The sequence below is a fragment of the Nymphalis io genome, chromosome 19, assembly GCF_905147045.1.
Source record: "Nymphalis io chromosome 19, ilAglIoxx1.1, whole genome shotgun sequence".
Lineage (NCBI taxonomy): Eukaryota > Metazoa > Arthropoda > Insecta > Lepidoptera > Nymphalidae > Nymphalis > Nymphalis io.
Window position 1 is genome coordinate 455,654 of NC_065906.1, and position 18,128 is coordinate 473,781.

At 34.1% G+C, this 18,128-nt stretch overlaps 3 protein-coding genes across 7 annotated transcripts in view; 2 read left to right on the top strand and 1 right to left on the bottom strand.

The window, feature by feature from the left end:
• Nucleotides 1-1,586: 1,586 nt before the first annotated feature.
• On the bottom strand, nucleotides 1,587-9,182 carry LOC126775839 (transmembrane protein 179). The gene is made up of 5 exons (XM_050497970.1): nucleotides 8,943-9,182; nucleotides 8,492-8,635; nucleotides 4,165-4,326; nucleotides 3,757-3,841; nucleotides 1,587-3,211 (listed from the first exon to the last, which is right to left on the bottom strand). The coding sequence occupies exons 1-5, from the start codon at nucleotides 9,050-9,052 to the stop codon at nucleotides 3,053-3,055; spliced, it is 660 nt and encodes a 219-aa protein (XP_050353927.1). The 5' UTR covers nucleotides 9,053-9,182; the 3' UTR covers nucleotides 1,587-3,052.
• A 257-nt stretch (nucleotides 9,183-9,439) lies between these two features.
• On the top strand, nucleotides 9,440-14,750 carry LOC126775836 (protein YIF1B). The gene is made up of 7 exons (XM_050497963.1): nucleotides 9,440-9,617; nucleotides 10,206-10,409; nucleotides 11,315-11,397; nucleotides 12,207-12,374; nucleotides 13,019-13,142; nucleotides 13,328-13,590; nucleotides 13,852-14,750. Exons 1-7 carry the CDS (start codon nucleotides 9,593-9,595, stop codon nucleotides 14,095-14,097), a joined length of 1,113 nt encoding a protein of 370 aa, XP_050353920.1. The 5' UTR covers nucleotides 9,440-9,592; the 3' UTR covers nucleotides 14,098-14,750.
• A 1,782-nt stretch (nucleotides 14,751-16,532) lies between these two features.
• The window catches only part of LOC126775830 (RNA-binding protein Pasilla), a 52,858-nt gene continuing 51,262 nt past the window's right edge, over nucleotides 16,533-18,128 (top strand). For 4 of the 5 annotated variants that reach the window (XM_050497951.1, XM_050497953.1, XM_050497955.1 and 1 more), the window contains exons 1-2: nucleotides 16,533-16,908; nucleotides 17,332-17,394. In XM_050497951.1, the coding sequence (XP_050353908.1) occupies nucleotides 16,791-16,908; nucleotides 17,332-17,394 (181 nt within the window). In that variant the 5' untranslated portion in view covers nucleotides 16,533-16,790. The remainder of the gene's footprint in view (nucleotides 16,909-17,331; nucleotides 17,395-18,128) is intronic. The other variant, XM_050497954.1, reaches the window with a different exon arrangement.

Consider the following 18,128-nt stretch of genomic DNA (forward strand, 5'->3'; position numbering starts at 1 on the left):
AATCAAAAAAAATGTTTTCGAAGTGTATTCATTTTTATTTCATATAGTAATATATATCATAATAATTTACTAATTAAATAGAAACACATGATTAAAATCAAATTGATTTAGTTACGAGATCCTTATATAAAAATTAATTAAAAACAAATGTCTTACGCTAAATACTGACATATATCTTATTTGTACACATTATCTTCTACATATCACATTGATTATCATTTGAAAGATTTACGGGTGATTCGAATTAACATCTAAAACCAAAATATTACTTTCGAGGGAGCTAAGCTGTACAACGGGTTACCGAGAGACATTAAAGAGCCCACATCTATGGCAAGTTTCAAAAGACGTCTAAGATTTTATATAACATACAACATAGTACAATAAATATATATAAATGATAAAACAATAATTCTAAAAAAATAAAAAAAAACTGTCTAAAAATTAAATAAAAAATAAAATGGAAAAAAGGTAAATATATATTAAAAAAATAAAATAAAAAGATGAACAGATTTCATTAAGAATGCCGCATCCATACTTTAGTATTCCCGAGGTGACACGGCGGGCGATACGTTTAACAAGCTCGTCGATCGTCGATCGAGAAGAAAAAATTTCTGCATCTACCTTTTTTATTATGAATTTTTGTAACACTGTACGCTTAGATTTTTATATTAGCTTGTAACTTTCTCATGTAAGTGAATTTCTGTAATTCTTTAAGAGAAATAAATTGTTTAAACATCAAACCATCGAACGAAACGAAATGACAAAAGTTGTACAATATAGATATTCTTTTTATATTTATCTAATCGATATACATTAATGAATTAAGCATTTATGAATATTATATATCAGGTATTTTTTTTTTTATAATTTTGCGTTTCAGTTTAGTTATGAGCATAAGTGAAATTTGTCAAATGAAATATAACATATATATATTCATCCAAGATATATATATATATATATATATATATATATATTCTCCTCAAAAAGAGGAGAGGAGGCCTTTAGCCCAGCAGTGGGACATTCACAGGCTGTTACGGATATATATATATATATATACCGCGTTAAAATTGTATTATACATGAAATTAATAATAATTATTATTATGACTAAGTTTTAAATTGTTATAACTTTTGATAAACTCGACCGATTTATTTTTTCGGACGTTTTGAAAATTACCTCGGACAGACAGACAAAAATAAACTAAATGATTGCTTTGGATGTGGTAACTTGCAAATTAACTTAAATCTGCCTGTTATTTGGAATCACAGAGACACTTCAATTTTATTGATTTGTCTCTACTCAAAAAGTAACTCACCTGTAACATTAGACCCTTATAACGTTTTCAGTCTGTGATAACAACTTTGAGGAAAAAAATAGCATTATTTTATAAAAGTAAAATGTATCAGTTTTTTTTAATTTAATTCAGATTTACTCGTGATATTTATTTAATTTCTATAATGAAAAACTAGATGGCATCCAGAGATTTTAAGAGGAATAATATGGAAAATATCTAAAAGTATAAATAAATGCCTATACACGAAGAGCAAATACAGTGTTCCGCGGCATCATTAAAAAAAAGACACAAAGTCAGCTGATGTTTTATAATGGTAACATTAATAGTAATATTGACAACATTTACACATTTACAGAAGATATTATTGCTTAGCGGTATTTTCAAAGTCAATATCAAATCAATCTCGTAGATACAATAAATTTCATAATTTATTTTTGTAACTCATGAAAAACAACGATAATGGCTTAAGACATTCAGTTTAAATAAAGATAAGCATTTGTTATATTTATTTTAACATTTGTGCTAATTAAGCCCAATATTGTATGTTCGGTTATTGAATTCTTGTTGACAGTAAAGAATTAATTAAATTTGCTAAAACATACTTCTAAAATTCGCCTACACTTTTATAATACTCTCTACATTATACACCAATGAAACTAAAAAAAGAAAACAATCGAGAATGTTGTATTAGAACACTTACTCCCTTTTGGACTTGGTTAAACAGCTTGCCTTGCTTTACTTTAGGAAACCAATAAATAATAAATTCAATACAATAAGAATCATTAAAATTGCTTCACAATAAAGGAAGACATAGTAAAACAAAACAAGTGACACACCACACCACAAAACAACTTTGAAACAAGATTTTTTTAAATTAAAACAAGATCACATCAGATTTATAAATCAAATACCAATTAACAATCAGCAAAGCTATTGAGGAAAATTGATGCAAAAATAAATAAAAACATTAATTAGTAGCAAAAAGTATAGCGACATAGACTATAAATAAATAAATAATTTCTCTTATCTACACGAACATATATAAATATATCAATTCTATTTAAAATTTTATACAATATGCTAGTCTAGGCTTTAATGCCTTGCAGCTTTACCTCTATATATAAACAATACTGTTCTTCTTCTTTCAAATGGCAATTCAATGATGATAGAAAGAGAGGTACAGTTATTAACTAAACACCATTAAATAATGTTTATAAGTGAGTCCATTAGTTTCTAAATATATCATCAAATTGCTACAATTGTTAAGTTAATGAAATCATAACAATGTATTAAGAGCATTATCTCATCGCCTACTATTGTAGGGATGTCCCAGGGCTCCAGGCAATGTTACCACATCGATATACAATACGCAGCTTCCACAAAGTTATTGCATGATATATAAAGCAATATTAACAGAATATTATGAGAACATAACTTTTGTGTTTTAATATTTTATAGTTATAAGCAATACATCATGCAATCATTATGAATTAAAGCGAAATTGTTACCTACAGTATATTATATACACGACTTATTTTCTGCCAGAATAATTTATAATTGCAATCAAATGATATTGAGATCTGGCGGAGAAGGTGGTCTACACTGAAGTAAGAGGACAGATGTCAGATTAAGGTGATCCTAGTTGTTATTACGAATCTTCTCCTCCCCACCCGTCTCACTCATCGTGGACGTGTGTGAGTGGGATGGCAAATGGGACGCTTTGGACGTATTGGCACTAGCATTTTCTACGTGCTGCAGTTAGTGGTGGGGCGGGGTGGACCCACCCTCGTTGACGAGCCTCTGCCGCTCGCGGTACATGGACACCTGTATGTTCTGCAGCTGGTGGTAGCGACACACCTTGAGCGTGGAGAACACGGCCAGCCCCACCCACGTCGCGAACGCGCCCCACGCGCCGAACTGAAACGGAAAGTACAATACTTTTAATAATGTGCCCAAGTCTGAACTCACTAACCTTCTGACTTAACTGCACAGAGATAGAAGACTTCAATTTTTTTTTTATAGAGTAGCAAGGCAGACGACCATATGGGCCACCTGATGGTAAGTGGTCACCAACGCCCATAGACATTGGCATTCTAAGAAATGTCAACCATCGCTTACATAGCCAATGCGCCACCAACCTTGGGAACTAAGATTTTATGTCCCTTGTGCCTGTAATTACACTGGCTCACTCACACTTCAAACCGGAACACAACAATATCAAGTACTACTTGTTTTGCGGTAGAATATCTGATGAGTGGGTGGTACCTACCCAGACGAGCTTGCACAAAGCCCTACCACCAGATGAAGAAGCAAAGGCTGTACATGCTTTCCGAAGCAGATATCTTGATAGAAGAATATTTTACTTTATAGACCTAAGCCTGTGATTTTGCTTATAAGTTTTGATTCGATTTTCAGTTAAACACAAACTTACCGACTTCTGGCTGTGTTATTTCAATACTTACTTGTGCAGTTCCAAGTTCAATGTAGAATCCATGAGTCGATATTTTGTCTTTTTTATCTATATCCTGTCCGGTCGCATCCTCACAGCTGTGGGAAAAGTAAATATTAAATAACAGCTAACACCCGCTTTGTGTTATCTCCTTAAATATTCTTATACTATCTATGTGTGCCGACAACAAAATTAAATTAATTAAATGTTATTAAAACGCATAGAAAACGAACAAACTTACGTGTGTTACATAAAATTTTATGTTTATATAAGATAGAATATCAAACATTATTCAATTAGTTTATTATATTTAAATTAAATTGAAAAATGCTGTAATTTAAAAATATTTATCTGCATTTTTGAGAGTACAAATCTACGAGATGCACTTATAAGCTACATAGTATAAGGAACATGACGCGACCTCGGGAAGCGCTCCACGATGTTCTGGCACCAGGTCATGAAGCCGAGCGTCACGAGCGCGGCGGCCGACACGCCCAGCGCGCACAGCAGCGCGCACACCGCCGCCTCGATGAACGCCGACAAGAACGAGCTGTCGGTGCCGCGGTACATGAACACCGACAGCCTGACAACAAAATACGCACTTGTTACCGTCCATCAAAGACGGCGTCCGCATCCTAACATGGGACTTGTACGACCATACCACTCCTCTGCATGGTAGAATAACAAAAATGCAGGTGGAATGATGATTTTGTTGCACTAATATTAAATACATTATAAATACAAATTAGACATATGAAAATCCTTGGGTTTCGCCCTTTTTAAACGTAATATTTTTGGATTTACACATTTCATCTACAGGGTCACGACTTTATAAAGCCGTCATAATGTTCAGCATATTAATCAGTGTCCTACACCTGATTCTAATATAATTATGTCATATAAAAAGATACATCTGTATAATAAAAGTTTTTTTTTTATACAGGGTTACAGGGTAATATGTCACGATCCTTTTAAAGGGTTATAGTTCAGGACAATAGCTATCAAATGACCCCCAAAATGCTTATGCAAAAGTGTATCGTTTTCGAGTTATTAATTTTTTAATATTTTTTTTATTTAAAGGATGTTTAAGATTCTAAAATTCAATAAAAAAAAAATCAACGTATTTTCCCTATTTTTTTTTGTATTTCTTGCTAGGGTACATCCTAGTTAATAATAACCAGTTATAAAACAAAAACAATCTTCAAGCATTTTTAAATTACAGATCCAAAACTGTACAACTTTTCGATTTTTAATTTTGATTCTTTAAGTTACTCGCAATTTTTTTGTAAAAATCACTATGGCTCTTATCGTGCGGATCATTTTAAAAACATCTGCGTTTCCTTAGCTATCCATCGGTACATAAAAAGTACAGTAACAATCATAAACTCAGGAGAAAATTAGATAACAAAGAGACCAGGTAGGAAATTCTAAGAAATGCTATTGTTAAGAAATTAAATCTGGATCAAAGACAAAAGGACCTCAATGCAAAGTAGTTAAAGATTATTTTTAATAGGGGTAATAGGTAAAAAAGGAGAGATAAACCAGAGCTGTTTGTGGAATTCTATTATCAATTCCTTTGAATTTACCGTCATTTTTTCTAATTTCCTTTTATCTCATTTCTTTTAGGAATAAGAGTAATAAAACCTTGTCGGGGTACATAATACTCACTGTACTTGCACTGCTCGTATAGTGTGGACGCGCTTTAGTGAATATTGATCTCTTAAATTTTTGAAAAAAACCGCTTCGTTTACTGAACTCTGTTTCTTACAACTTCGTGACTCGGCTAGCTAAAAGGAATTTGTGATTTGTGTTTATGATAACTTGGCGCGTAAAAAGGACTATTATGGCTGCAGAACAAAATTCTTCTCGTCGTCCGTACTCTAAGGGTCCGTTCACACAGACCGGCTCGGAGAGCATCGGCCTGCTTTTTTCTTTTCACACAGACCGGGTCGTATACGCTTGGAATTGGCCGGAGCGGAGCCGCCAACTATTTCACATCGACCGGCTGGAAGAGATCTGAAAGCGGGTGCGAGCGAGAAAGAGCACGCAAGCGGAGCCGGTCGGCTCCTTTTATTACTTCACACGAAGCGCGTTCAGGCATTTTTAATGACAAAAAAGGTGCAAATGCAAAAATAAACTTTACTACAATCACTCAAAACACTGTTTCCAACGTGATAAAAATCTGCTCTCCTCTCCGAGCCGGTCTGTGTGAACGGACCCTAATGAGGAATAAGCTGACATCTTATTTTGCTATGGATATTGTAACGGTGACGCCGCAGCTGCTCGTCGTGAGTATAATCGTCGATTTCCGGATCGCCGGACACCTGACAATAGTGTCTTTATTGGTGTGTATCGTCGAATTAGAGAAACTGGTCGCGTGCAAAGGAGACAATCTGATTCCGGACGCCCTCGTGTCCGTTCTCCAGATGAAGAAGATGTAATTATTCGTCATTTTCGAGAGGACCCTACAGTTTCCACCAATATTGTGGCAAACCGACTGGGCGTATCTCAATGGAGAGTCTGGTTTACTGTCCACGCGGCTGGATTGTATCCCTATCATTACACACCCGTACACGTGATTGAAGAAGGAGATCCTGCAAGACGTTTAGATTTTTGCCGATTTATGCTACACTGTGATGCAGAAAATCCCAATTTTTTGAGAAAAATTTTATGGACAGACGAGTCAAAGTTTGACAAAGATGGTATTACTAACTACCACAATATTCGATATTGGTCTCAAAAAGAACAGGGAAACCCTCACAAAAAGCGATTAAGCGGTTCCCAAAGACGTTTCTCGGTAAACGTCCGGATGGGGATTATCAATGATAATCTTATTGGGCCACATTTCCTACCTGATAACTTAAATGGTGAAAGTTATGAAAGCTTGCTTAGAGAAATCCTGCATGAGTTACTCGAAAATGTTTCGCTGAAACTTAGGCAGAGAATGATATTCCAGCATGATGGTTGCCCCGCACACTTTCGAATGTCCGTAAGACAGTGGCTAGACAGCAATTATCGTAATAGATGGATTGGCAGAGGAGGACCAATCCCATGGCCAGCGAGAAGTCCAGATTTGACTCCGATGGACTATTATGTCTGGGGGCATATGAAAAGCCTGGTTTATGATGTTTCACCAGTACAAACAATTGAAGAACTCAAAACAAGAATAATGAATGCTGCAAATTCTATTCGACATAGCTTGAGTAGTGTTGTAGTAAAAAGTGAATTAAGAAAAAGAATGCGTATTTGTATACGAAATAGGGGATCTCATTTTGAACACGAATTATGAATAATAAACAGTGTAATTTCGAAAGTATGGAGTAACTAAAAAGATTAAGTATTTTGTTTTTGATTTAAATTCAAAATTGCAATGACAGCTCTGGTTTATCTCTCCTTTTTTACCTATTACCCCTATTAAAAATAATCTTTAACTACTTTGCATTGAGGTCCTTTTGTCTTTGATCCAGATTTAATTTCTTAACAATAGCATTTCTTAAAATTTCCTACCTGGTCTCTTTGTTATCTAATTTTCTCCTGAGTTTATGATTGTTACTGTACTTTTTATGTACCGATGGATAGCTAAGGAAACGCAGATGTTTTTAAAATGATCCGCACGATAAGAGCCATAGTGATTTTTACAAAAAAATTGCGAGTAACTTAAAGAATCAAAATTAAAAATCGAAAAGTTGTACAGTTTTGGATCTGTAATTTAAAAATGCTTGAAGATTGTTTTTGTTTTATAACTGGTTATTATTAACTAGGATGTACCCTAGCAAGAAATACAAAAAAAATAGGGAAAATACGTTGATTTTTTTTTTATTGAATTTTAGAATCTTAAACATCCTTTAAATAAAAAAAATATTAAAAAATTAATAACTCGAAAACGATACACTTTTGCATAAGCATTTTGGGGGTCGTTTGATAGCTATTGTCCTGAACTATAACCCTTTAAAAGGATCGTGACATATTACCCTGTAACCCTGTATAGAGTAGGAAGGCGGACGAGCATATGGGCCAGCTGATGGTAAGTGGTCACCAACGCCCATAGACATTGGCATTGTAAGAAATGTCAACCATCGCTTACATAGCCAATGCGCCACCAACCTTGGAAACTAAGATTTTATGTCCCTTGTGCATGTAATTACACTGGCTCACTCACCCTTCAAACCGGAACACAACATTATCAAGTACTGCTGTTTACTGTTACAATAATATTAAATTTCATGCGAGATTCTTCTATGTCACCGTCTCCATATGAATGACTTTTTATGAGGTCGGTCCTGTTGTACAATATGAGTTTTTTTATTTTATAGGTAGGAGGACAGGCAAATAAGCCGCCTGACGTTAAGTGGTCACTAGGGCCCATAGACATTGGCGATGTAAGAAATATTAAACATTCCTTACATCGCCAATGCGCAACCAATCTTGAGAATGAAGATATTATCCCTTATGCCTGTAATTACACTGACTCAATCATCTTTCAAACCCGAATGCAACAATAGCTTACTATTGTTGCATTCGGGTTTGAAAGAGGTATTGCTGTTTAGCAGTAGAATATCTGATGATTGGGTGGTACCTACCCAACAAAATCCATTAGAAAAAATTTACAGACGAAGCATCCTATAAATTGATCTACTTGTATAGGGCAGTGTTTTAATATAAAATGATAGCATAATGTGCAGTAGATTTTAAATTGGACATAATATTATGTCAGCCGCGTGTAAAGATCTTCATTTTTTCTTACTAACCTGTATATTTGTACGCTGCATACTATGAACATGATCACTCCAACCACTATGACATAGTTGCAATATGCACGAGATGCCCACATCACTAGCAGCTGTCCGTCTTCCTCTTGCCAAGTGCCCTTGGAGAAGAGCAGACAGTGACCACTGTTCACAAGTATTATTATTACAATTATTTACATATAAATTATTCTAAGAATATATGATAAGATATAATATTTCTGAAAGGAGCCAGTTTTAGGCTTAGTTACTTAAGAGAAAAAATTATAAATAAATAGTGCTTTAATCAATAATACCATCTTATTACAAAAAAGAAGGTATACCTAAAATTGGTACTGTTTACTATTTGATGAATTTTCAATAAAGAGATTTGATTGGGATTGTTAAAAAAAAAAACTAACTTATAGGTAATCCGTAATCAAATTGGAATTCAAGGTAATTTTCACGAACTGACCTGAACTCATCTTGATGCATACTCATGGGTACAATAATACATAGAGACAAAATAAGGCCGATCACGTAGCCCGCTATTTGACTTAGCAGTAAAACGTTCGTCAAAGCCATCGCAATAAAATTTTATAAATCGTTGTTATAAAAATATTGATGTAGTTTTGATTTATCTATTAAGTATGATTGTATGACTCTTGTTTGTTGATAAAAACTACGACACAATCTGCAAAACTGATAATGACATTTGACAGCGTTCATCGATGTGATGTGACAAGTGACAAGGACAACTGAGTCTGATAAACAACAAGTCATTTAAAAAATTAAGTTAATATGAAGACTGTGCTATTGAAACAACTAAGCTTGTTTTAATATTTTCTTATTAATTATTAAGCGTGGTTTTAAATTAATATCTTAAATTTTCACTAAGCAAAAGCTATTTATAAAGACATACATTTACTTTTTAATTTCCAAATGAAACGCAACATGATAACTGTCATTTCCAAATCTGCAGTGTAGTGTCAATTTGTCATATATCGTGAAATTTGTCGTTTGGTTTTGGTGATGTGTTTCAATCGACGAGTTGAAAAATAAATTAAGTTAATTAAACTTTTATTATGTCGGTATATTAGCGTTAATCAAATCTCAGTGAGAAACATGAATTTTAACGCTTCAAGGAATGGTAAGTTTTATATTATTATTCTACCAAATGTTTTGAAATACAATTTTTATCTTCGTTCTATTATTAAGATTTAGTCGGTAACCTGTAGGTTGTTTTTTTATTGTAGGATATATTAGACCTAGTATTATCTCATCCAAAGACTCCATATTAAAACTGCTGTTTTTAATTTTTTATCATATATGTGACGTATATATTCTTTACTATAATAGGTGCAAGATATTTTACTATAATAACTCAGCGTTTATATACGATACAAATATAGCAAAAGCGTTGTGATTAAAAAGTTTACTTCAACTCAAAATATACTGTATAAATGGCAGGTTTTAATGATTTAACCTCAACCTCTTGATTAACAACAGTAGAATGAAACATGTGTGAATCCTATTCTATTTAGAAAGTTGTCAAATGTATAAAAAACTAATAGTTTAATTTAATGTTTAGTATTAATACGATTATAATAATTAGCTACTTCAATTTCATCTTCATTTTAAAATCATTGATGACAAACTTAGCAGAGTAACGTAAAGGAATATGTTTATATACTAATTATCATTCATTATGACTCATTTAATTTATATCTCATTACAGTTGGTCAGGCTAGTGGTCCCCGTAAAGCAAAAAGGGTGAGCGATGTTTCAGTTATGGGAGCTCCAAGTCCAACTCAAGCATTTAGTCCTCCTGGTACCTATGAACAAGGTTATGCACCAGCAGGACCGCCACCACCATACCAACCAGGTATCCAATTTGATACCAATCAGGATTTCGCATCTCCTGCACCTGCGCCTCCTGGGAGTAAGTATAAATATGAAGTTCTTGTATGATTTGGTTTTAGCAGAGTAAAATACAGCTATGAATTTTGACTCTTCATAGAATCTCTTAAAGGAATAGGGCTTTGTGCCACTCACTCATCATATATCATATATTTTACAGCCAAGTTGCAATACTTAGTAATGTTATGTTCAGGTTTAAATGATGAGTGAACCAATATAATTATAGGCACAAGAGATCTAACATCTTAGTGCCCAAGGTTGCTGGTGCATTGGCTAATGCCATTACAGTATTAATAAAAAATTAGACACATTGATCAGCTTGGTGTGCACATGAAAAACATGAACATTATTTGGACATCATGACTGATCTCCCCTTGGGAATAATTTTATTGATAGGTTGTTGCCGCTAAGTGTGGTTGTCCAATAAAAGGATGTACATTTCTTGTACTAATGTAGGTAATATTACCTACTAATGTAGGTAATATTACCTACTAATGTAGGTAATATTACTTTCAAAGTCAATGATTATGGTGATGACCACTTACCATCAAGTGGCTTGTCTGCCTAGGTAAGAAACCACCAAGCTGATCAATGTGTCTAATTTTTTATTAATACTGTAATAAATAAATGTAGAAGTTGATATGTTTCGATGTTTGTTAATTAATCACATATTTTATAAAGATATTTGGTATTAAGTCATTATAGTATTCGTGGATTTATATGCACAATTTTATTCTTCTTACAAAAAGATGTATGTAATAATGGAGCTATTCCAGCAAGTCGTTCAGAATATTTACTTCACTACTTCTCCGATTGTTATATGGTATGGTAAAGTAATATTCAAATGCTATTTAAAAATGTCTAGCAAAATTAGGTTTCTCAGTAATACTTTAAATTGTTTCATGATACTATTACGTTTGTTTTTAGATTTTGGATATATGGCAGGATATCCACAGACTATGCCAACACCAGCAAATATCGGCTCTATGATACAACAGCCAATTATACAGGTAACATATTATTTTAATAATATTTTGACATCAAGAATAACTTAACGTAAAGCTTGTATGTGTAAATTCCTGGCACCGAGTGCGCAACGAGGCTCTGCGGTGCCATCTCCGGCCTTGAGCGCCACGGACTCGCTTGCGTGTGTAACCGAGACGCCCCGACGGTTTGATAGGGACACCTTTTTTTTTAACGTTGGAAAAACGCATTACGCGTTTTCCCCACGGGAACAGTGAGTGCGCCCCGAACATCGGAATACCCTCTAAAAAACCAGCGGTACCCTTTCCGTCTTAACGAGGAGCGCCACGGGATCGCTTTCGCATGCTACCGCGACGCTCTGACGGCCGGCCCGCCTATGCGGGCCTCTTGATAAGGCCACCTAATTCAACTTTGTACATTATAATAATTTATTGTGTAATTCCATCGTGTATAATATTAATACCCTAACTGTCCGTCACGTCTTTGTACGGCTAAATTTTATACAAGGTTTAAAGTTGAAATTAGCTTATCATAGATAATATTCACGTTATAATATTAAAATATATTTTATCAACATTATACTATTCACGAATTGCACTGTGCCTTGAAAGTTTTTAAAATAAGCTTATTTTTAATTGTTTGATACGACTATTCCAAACACCATCACGCAAGTGTCGACAACGCCTGTCCATCACCAACAATTTATCAATAGCTGCGCTGTATAGATAAAAGAAGTTATCAAAGCACTCCAACGCTACACAAAATGAAAGTTCAAAAAGCAGGCAACAATCGTACCATTGCATCTTTCTGTGCACTCACGCGTGTCTCCCGCCAGGACATGGCGATGCAGTACGGCAACCAGCTGGCGGCGCAGGGTCGCGAGGCCGTGTCCCGCGAGCTGGGCCGCTTCGTGCCCGTGTCCCGCCTGCGGTACTACTTCGCGGTGGACACCAGATACGTGCTGCGGAAGCTCATTCTCATCATATTCCCCTATACTCACAAGGTACAACTTAGCTTAACAGAACTTTTGATAAATTTTCAAAACCAGCTGGTGGCCCAGTGATTAAAACACGTGGATCTAAATCGAAGATTACGGGTTAAATCCAGGCAAACCCCGCTCAGTTTTAATTGCGTCCTGCGTTATTACTGGCCTGCCACATTGCAAACGTAAACATATACAATGCCTCTGAATTTATCTGGACAGTAATTGATTTAAAATTGTAAAATGATTACTCGTATGTTTAGAACAGCGATCTTACCACAGATTGCGAACCACTGTTTTGACCACCACCACTGCTGAACGCTTTACAAGTATTAAGATAAGAAAAAAATATTACCCAATTAAAATCAGTTTCAGAAAAAATAAAATATAATTATAATAAAAATATACATATATATATGTATATATATATATATATATATATATATATAACCCTTACACTCGCTCATAATGATAATGATAAATTATCCAACAATTAAATCTTTATTTACGACATTACACTTATTGAGTTGTATATTTTTTCGAATAAACTTTTGGTTCCTCATCGTGTCCTTGAATTGAACGAGGCGACCGCTGTTAAAGCTCACAAATATTTTCAGAGATGAATGAGAAACGCTAGTAATAATATGGAATGTGATGTATTACAGGAGTGGATGGTGAAGTACGACCAGGAGAGCCCCGTGCAGCCGCGGTATGACGTCAACGCGCCCGACCTCTACATCCCCTCCATGGGATACGTCACGTACGTGCTGCTCGCGGGGTTCATGCTCGGTACTGCTCACTGCTCTCTGATCGTTTAATTTAATTAAGACTTACTTATATAACTATGTCAAAATCATGTTTCTTTGGAAAGTACTTTAATGTATTCCTGTAAAATGACGTTTTAAAGCCTACTTGATAAAAGTGTATTTTGATATGATTCGATTATTTACATCTGTGTTAATATATTTTTGCAGGTATCCAACACAGATTCTCTCCGGAACAGATAAGCATACAGGCATCAAGTGCTCTCGCCTATATAATATTCGAAATGGTGCTGTACTTGATGACGCTATACATCACCAATACTACGACGGCGCTGAAGACCCTGGACCTGCTCGCCTTCTCTGGCTACAAGTACACCACAATGATAGCCAGCTTGTTGGCTGCATTGCTCCTGGGCAGCATGGGCTACTACTGCAGCCTTGTGTATTGCAGCTTGGCGCTTTCATTTTTTCTGGTAAGTTAGATTCGTGTTCCTTGAATCCAGGGTGCTCAGATCTCTGGTTTGAGATATTGAATACAATTGTGTTATTATGAGGTCTTTGAATTGGAAATAAAATGGAAAATAAAGAAAAAATTAAATTAATTATTATTTCTTAATACATTTTATTTGATATTATGTTAATTGTGATATTCTTACCACAATTTGAATAAGATTGAAATATTTGCATTTATTGAAAATGATATTATTGTTATAATATATATATTTCATCTACAGGTGAAAACCCTTCGACTGCAGTTATTAGCAGGGTCTCAAGGGCCTGAGCAGCCAGCATATGGAGGCTATCCCAGCAATTATGGCAATCCAAACCCATACACCGATAACTGGGCAAAGCCCTCCAGCAGTGGCACTAAGAGACGAGTGTACTTCCTTCTGTTTGTTGCGATAACCCAGCCATTATTATCCTGGTGGTTAACATACCATCTTGTGCCTTCTGCACCTTCAATACCACCAGCTCGATAGCGGAACAAAATAACCCATGAACATCCAATGGGTTGAACTTTTCAAGTGTCTGGATTCAATTTTAGTGCAGTGTGATATTTTTATGTGTCAATAGTTAATATTGTAATAATATAAAGATTTTGGGCCTTTATTGAGACATTTTACCTTTTTTACTTTATTAATAAGATAACAATCACTTGTTGTTTTCTTGTAGTTTTGATTAGTATAGTAGTTGTTGTTGCACAGATATTCAATAGAAGGTTGGGAAGTAATGCTTCGGTACTCTCGGTATCTTCAACGGAACATATTTTTATACATATGTTAAAATTAGTCGAAAGTATTATGAATCCCTTCAAATAGCAGAGTAAATATTATTAGTTAATACACTTTTTGATCTGACATATTAAATAATACTAAAAATGAATTAAGGCACTTCGAAATTAACGTCTAAGAAACTAAAAAAAATATATATTGCAGATAAAATATATTTTATTTGTGACGTTATGTGATAGAAATGCAATTACAATTAACACGAAGCTGACTGAATTTGGCGGGAATGATAAATTTCTAACTTAATTACACTGTATACTAAATTATTTGGTACTTACATTGAAACTGAAATATACTTATACCGTGTAATAATTATGTAAACAATAAAGAAATGTTAAAACTTCGCTATGTAGAGTTTTTTATTTCGTTATAATTGGTCAGTGTTGAATTTTTTTTTTTTTTAAATTGCATGAGGTTAAATAAATCACGGATTTATATTCACGGATTATCAATAGAATAATCATTATAAAAAGTAAACGTGATATAAATCTATACTGAATTATTTAGTCATTGTTATAAATGTTAATTTACTACTAACCGAAACTTGAATTTATCCAAATCAATAACATCGATAGTTTTTTTTTTAATCTAAATATATCCGGTACCCTAACAACATTTAAACTTCTGCCAATCCAAAAACTTAAAATGAGATGAGATGTGATCGCATCGGGTAATAGCGATTTGAGCATCGGTTATTGAACGTTTAGCTTTTAATCATAGTAAAAAGATATAGATAAAAATATTTTCAAGCGAAAATGCACATTTTATATTCATAGGAAAAAGTGTTAAATGAATTGTTAATCCACTATACTTACTAGATTTTGAATATATAAATCGATATATCTTACAGTTAATATCTATGTACACATTTTTAATCACTACTTCTATATCACCCCTTCGTTTATGATAAGAATGCTTTTTATATGTGTTTGTTGTAGTTCCTGGAAGCAGTTATGCTGTGGTTATATGCGATTTTTTGTACTTTATACTTATCATAGTAAAATAAATGATACTTTTATAAATCCGTTTTTTATTAATTACTAATATTAGGTACGAACATCATAAAAAATACCTTTGTAAAGATGATTAACTCAAATCAATAAAATTAGATTACTGTGATTGTAATGGTAGCTTCGAGAAGCCAATCTAAAAAACATTAACTCCATTTAAGATAAGAATGTTATGAAAGAGGATAAGAAAACGAATGAGTTTAACGAAATAAAAGATTAAACCCACATATTTTGAATAATACGTAGGATGCCGAAATATTAACAGTTTAATGGCATACAGGCCAATTTAAAGCAATCTTTGCTGAGCTACAAGCTGAATGGCCCATTTATAATTTTTTTCAATAGCCAGCAATGCGCTATTTGCGTGCGACAGAGAAAGCTATATGTCCTACCTTGACCTACTTTGCCCTGTACAAGCTAATAGTTATGTAGGTGGAGAAGATGACTTCGCGCCTTATTTCAAATGTAAAAATATGTTCATTTTTAATTAATTTCAGCTTTTGCTGAAAGTAAACTAAAGTAATTATTTTTAATTGCGATTTAATTATATCAAATTTTATTTGTAATTTTAGCCACTAAAGGACGAATTGAGGTTTTTATTTGTATGATTAATAATGCATGATTACATGACCCATGTTTTATTTTAGAACAAAACTAGTGGCGCAAAAACTAGTTCCACTAGTGCGAAGTTAGCTACGATTGCTGATTGGACGAGAAACAAACGACCTTGCATGCTTTTTTATTAATAGTGATGTATTTCAACAATAAGTTTTAAATATTAAAATAAAAAATAAATAAATTTTGTTTTTATGTAATGTTAAAATTTTGTTAATCAAAGTATTTTTGAAATAAACATATAGAAACTAAATATATTACAGATTTTATTAACTTTTTTGCTTTTAGCAGATTATTGATTTTTACTATTAGCCAACCTATTTAATAATATGATAATTAAAAATGCAGCTTTAGTATAAAGATGATGTTATGTAGGAAAACTTATTTTAGTTTCAACAACGTTGCCCATCACTAAAGTAATCAGCTGGTTGCTGTCAAAATCCAGCGCTGCCAACGCAACGAAAAAACAACTGCAGATAAGTTCACTCTGAGTATGCGCCATACACAACAGCCGCAGAGCAGTATCGACAAACGTTCACATTACATTTAGACGTAATAACTATAGTGTCACTTCTCTTCTTATATTTTAATAATTAAACCATTCAAAATTTAAATTTTGTTAGTTTTAGTCGTTTAAGTGTTAAGTGTATTCGATTATTTATTTATAATGTATAGTGCAGTATCATTATACGCATTCTGAAGCAATTACGTAATGGGAATTATGCTAGAGAAGTTTATAGTATTGCCCTGAAATTCAACATGGCCGCTGACACAGGAATGGATACTTGCCCCAGTCCGGAAATCACGGACTCCAGAAAACGACCCCTCGATGGAGACTCGGAAAATGGGGACGTCAAGAGGTCGCACTTTAGCTCTGGTAAGTACCTGTATACCTGCAGTGGCCAGTTTGTTTTTACTTGACTGCGTATTTGGCAAGTAAAGTTAACATTGACACAGCGAGTCGACCCTGCTATGTAAATGTAATACATACCTATACGGTCACCAATAAGATTCTTATCAGAATGTTACGTCGCTGTTATCAGTTTGACCTATTAAATGACAATAATACAACGATTACGAGTGTAATGGGTCTAAATATTGTAAAAATTAATGTAATAAGACTGAATACTATAAAATATAGCTATCAAGTCCAGCTACGGCAAACAAGTGTAATTCTCGATAAAAGTAGTAGACGTAAAAATTGAGATTTATCGGAGGTGTCGATAAGCGCGCGCGCTATTTTGTATGTATTACATTATTTAATTGAATGCAATGTTAAAAGTGAGTCGTTGTTTTTTAGTTCAAGACTTGGTGACGGCCTTGCCACTGGCTAACGGCCATGGCAATATTACGTCTCATTTCGGTGAGTCGTCACAGTAATTATGTTCGCTCCTCATCGGCTTTGTGGATTTTGGTGGCGCGCATGCCTCACGCGCGCAAGCGCTCATGCTCATCCCTTCGCTGATGCTCACTGATCACCAGTTCATCACCAGCTCTCTGACTCCAGCTCTACAGAGACCATTATTCCATATATATTGAAATAAGGAAACACCTAGCCTTAAAGCTATTTCAAAATTAAAAATGTTAGATATCTTTGTTATAAACTTTCTTATATCAAGTTTTCCAATGCTGGTTTAAATTATCATATGTGCGTGTATTATATACACTGCGACAGTGAGCCATCAGCGGAATGAGCTGGCGTAGACGTTAGCGTTTACCGTCAATCTCCATTGCACAGTAAACATTGCCTCGATGTTGTGAGCCTGTACTTAGCCTCACACCGACCCACTCATGGCTTAGTCGTTGCATCGTTGGTGTGATCATCACCTAAATGTACAGATCTTCAACATTACTATTAGGATCATCGCAATACTCTCTTCTTGAAATTTTATTTCATATCTGATCGCTTTTATTTGCTTTATTTATTATTTGAAAGTCATACCAACTAACCTATCGGAAAATTAACATTATTTGCATACTCTACCCATTGACTTTATTTAATAATGTCTCACCGTATTTAGGTATTAGACTGGCACGGTATCATTTATGAAATTTAGTTGTAAAATGTTATTAAGTATACAATGATGTATAGCTGTT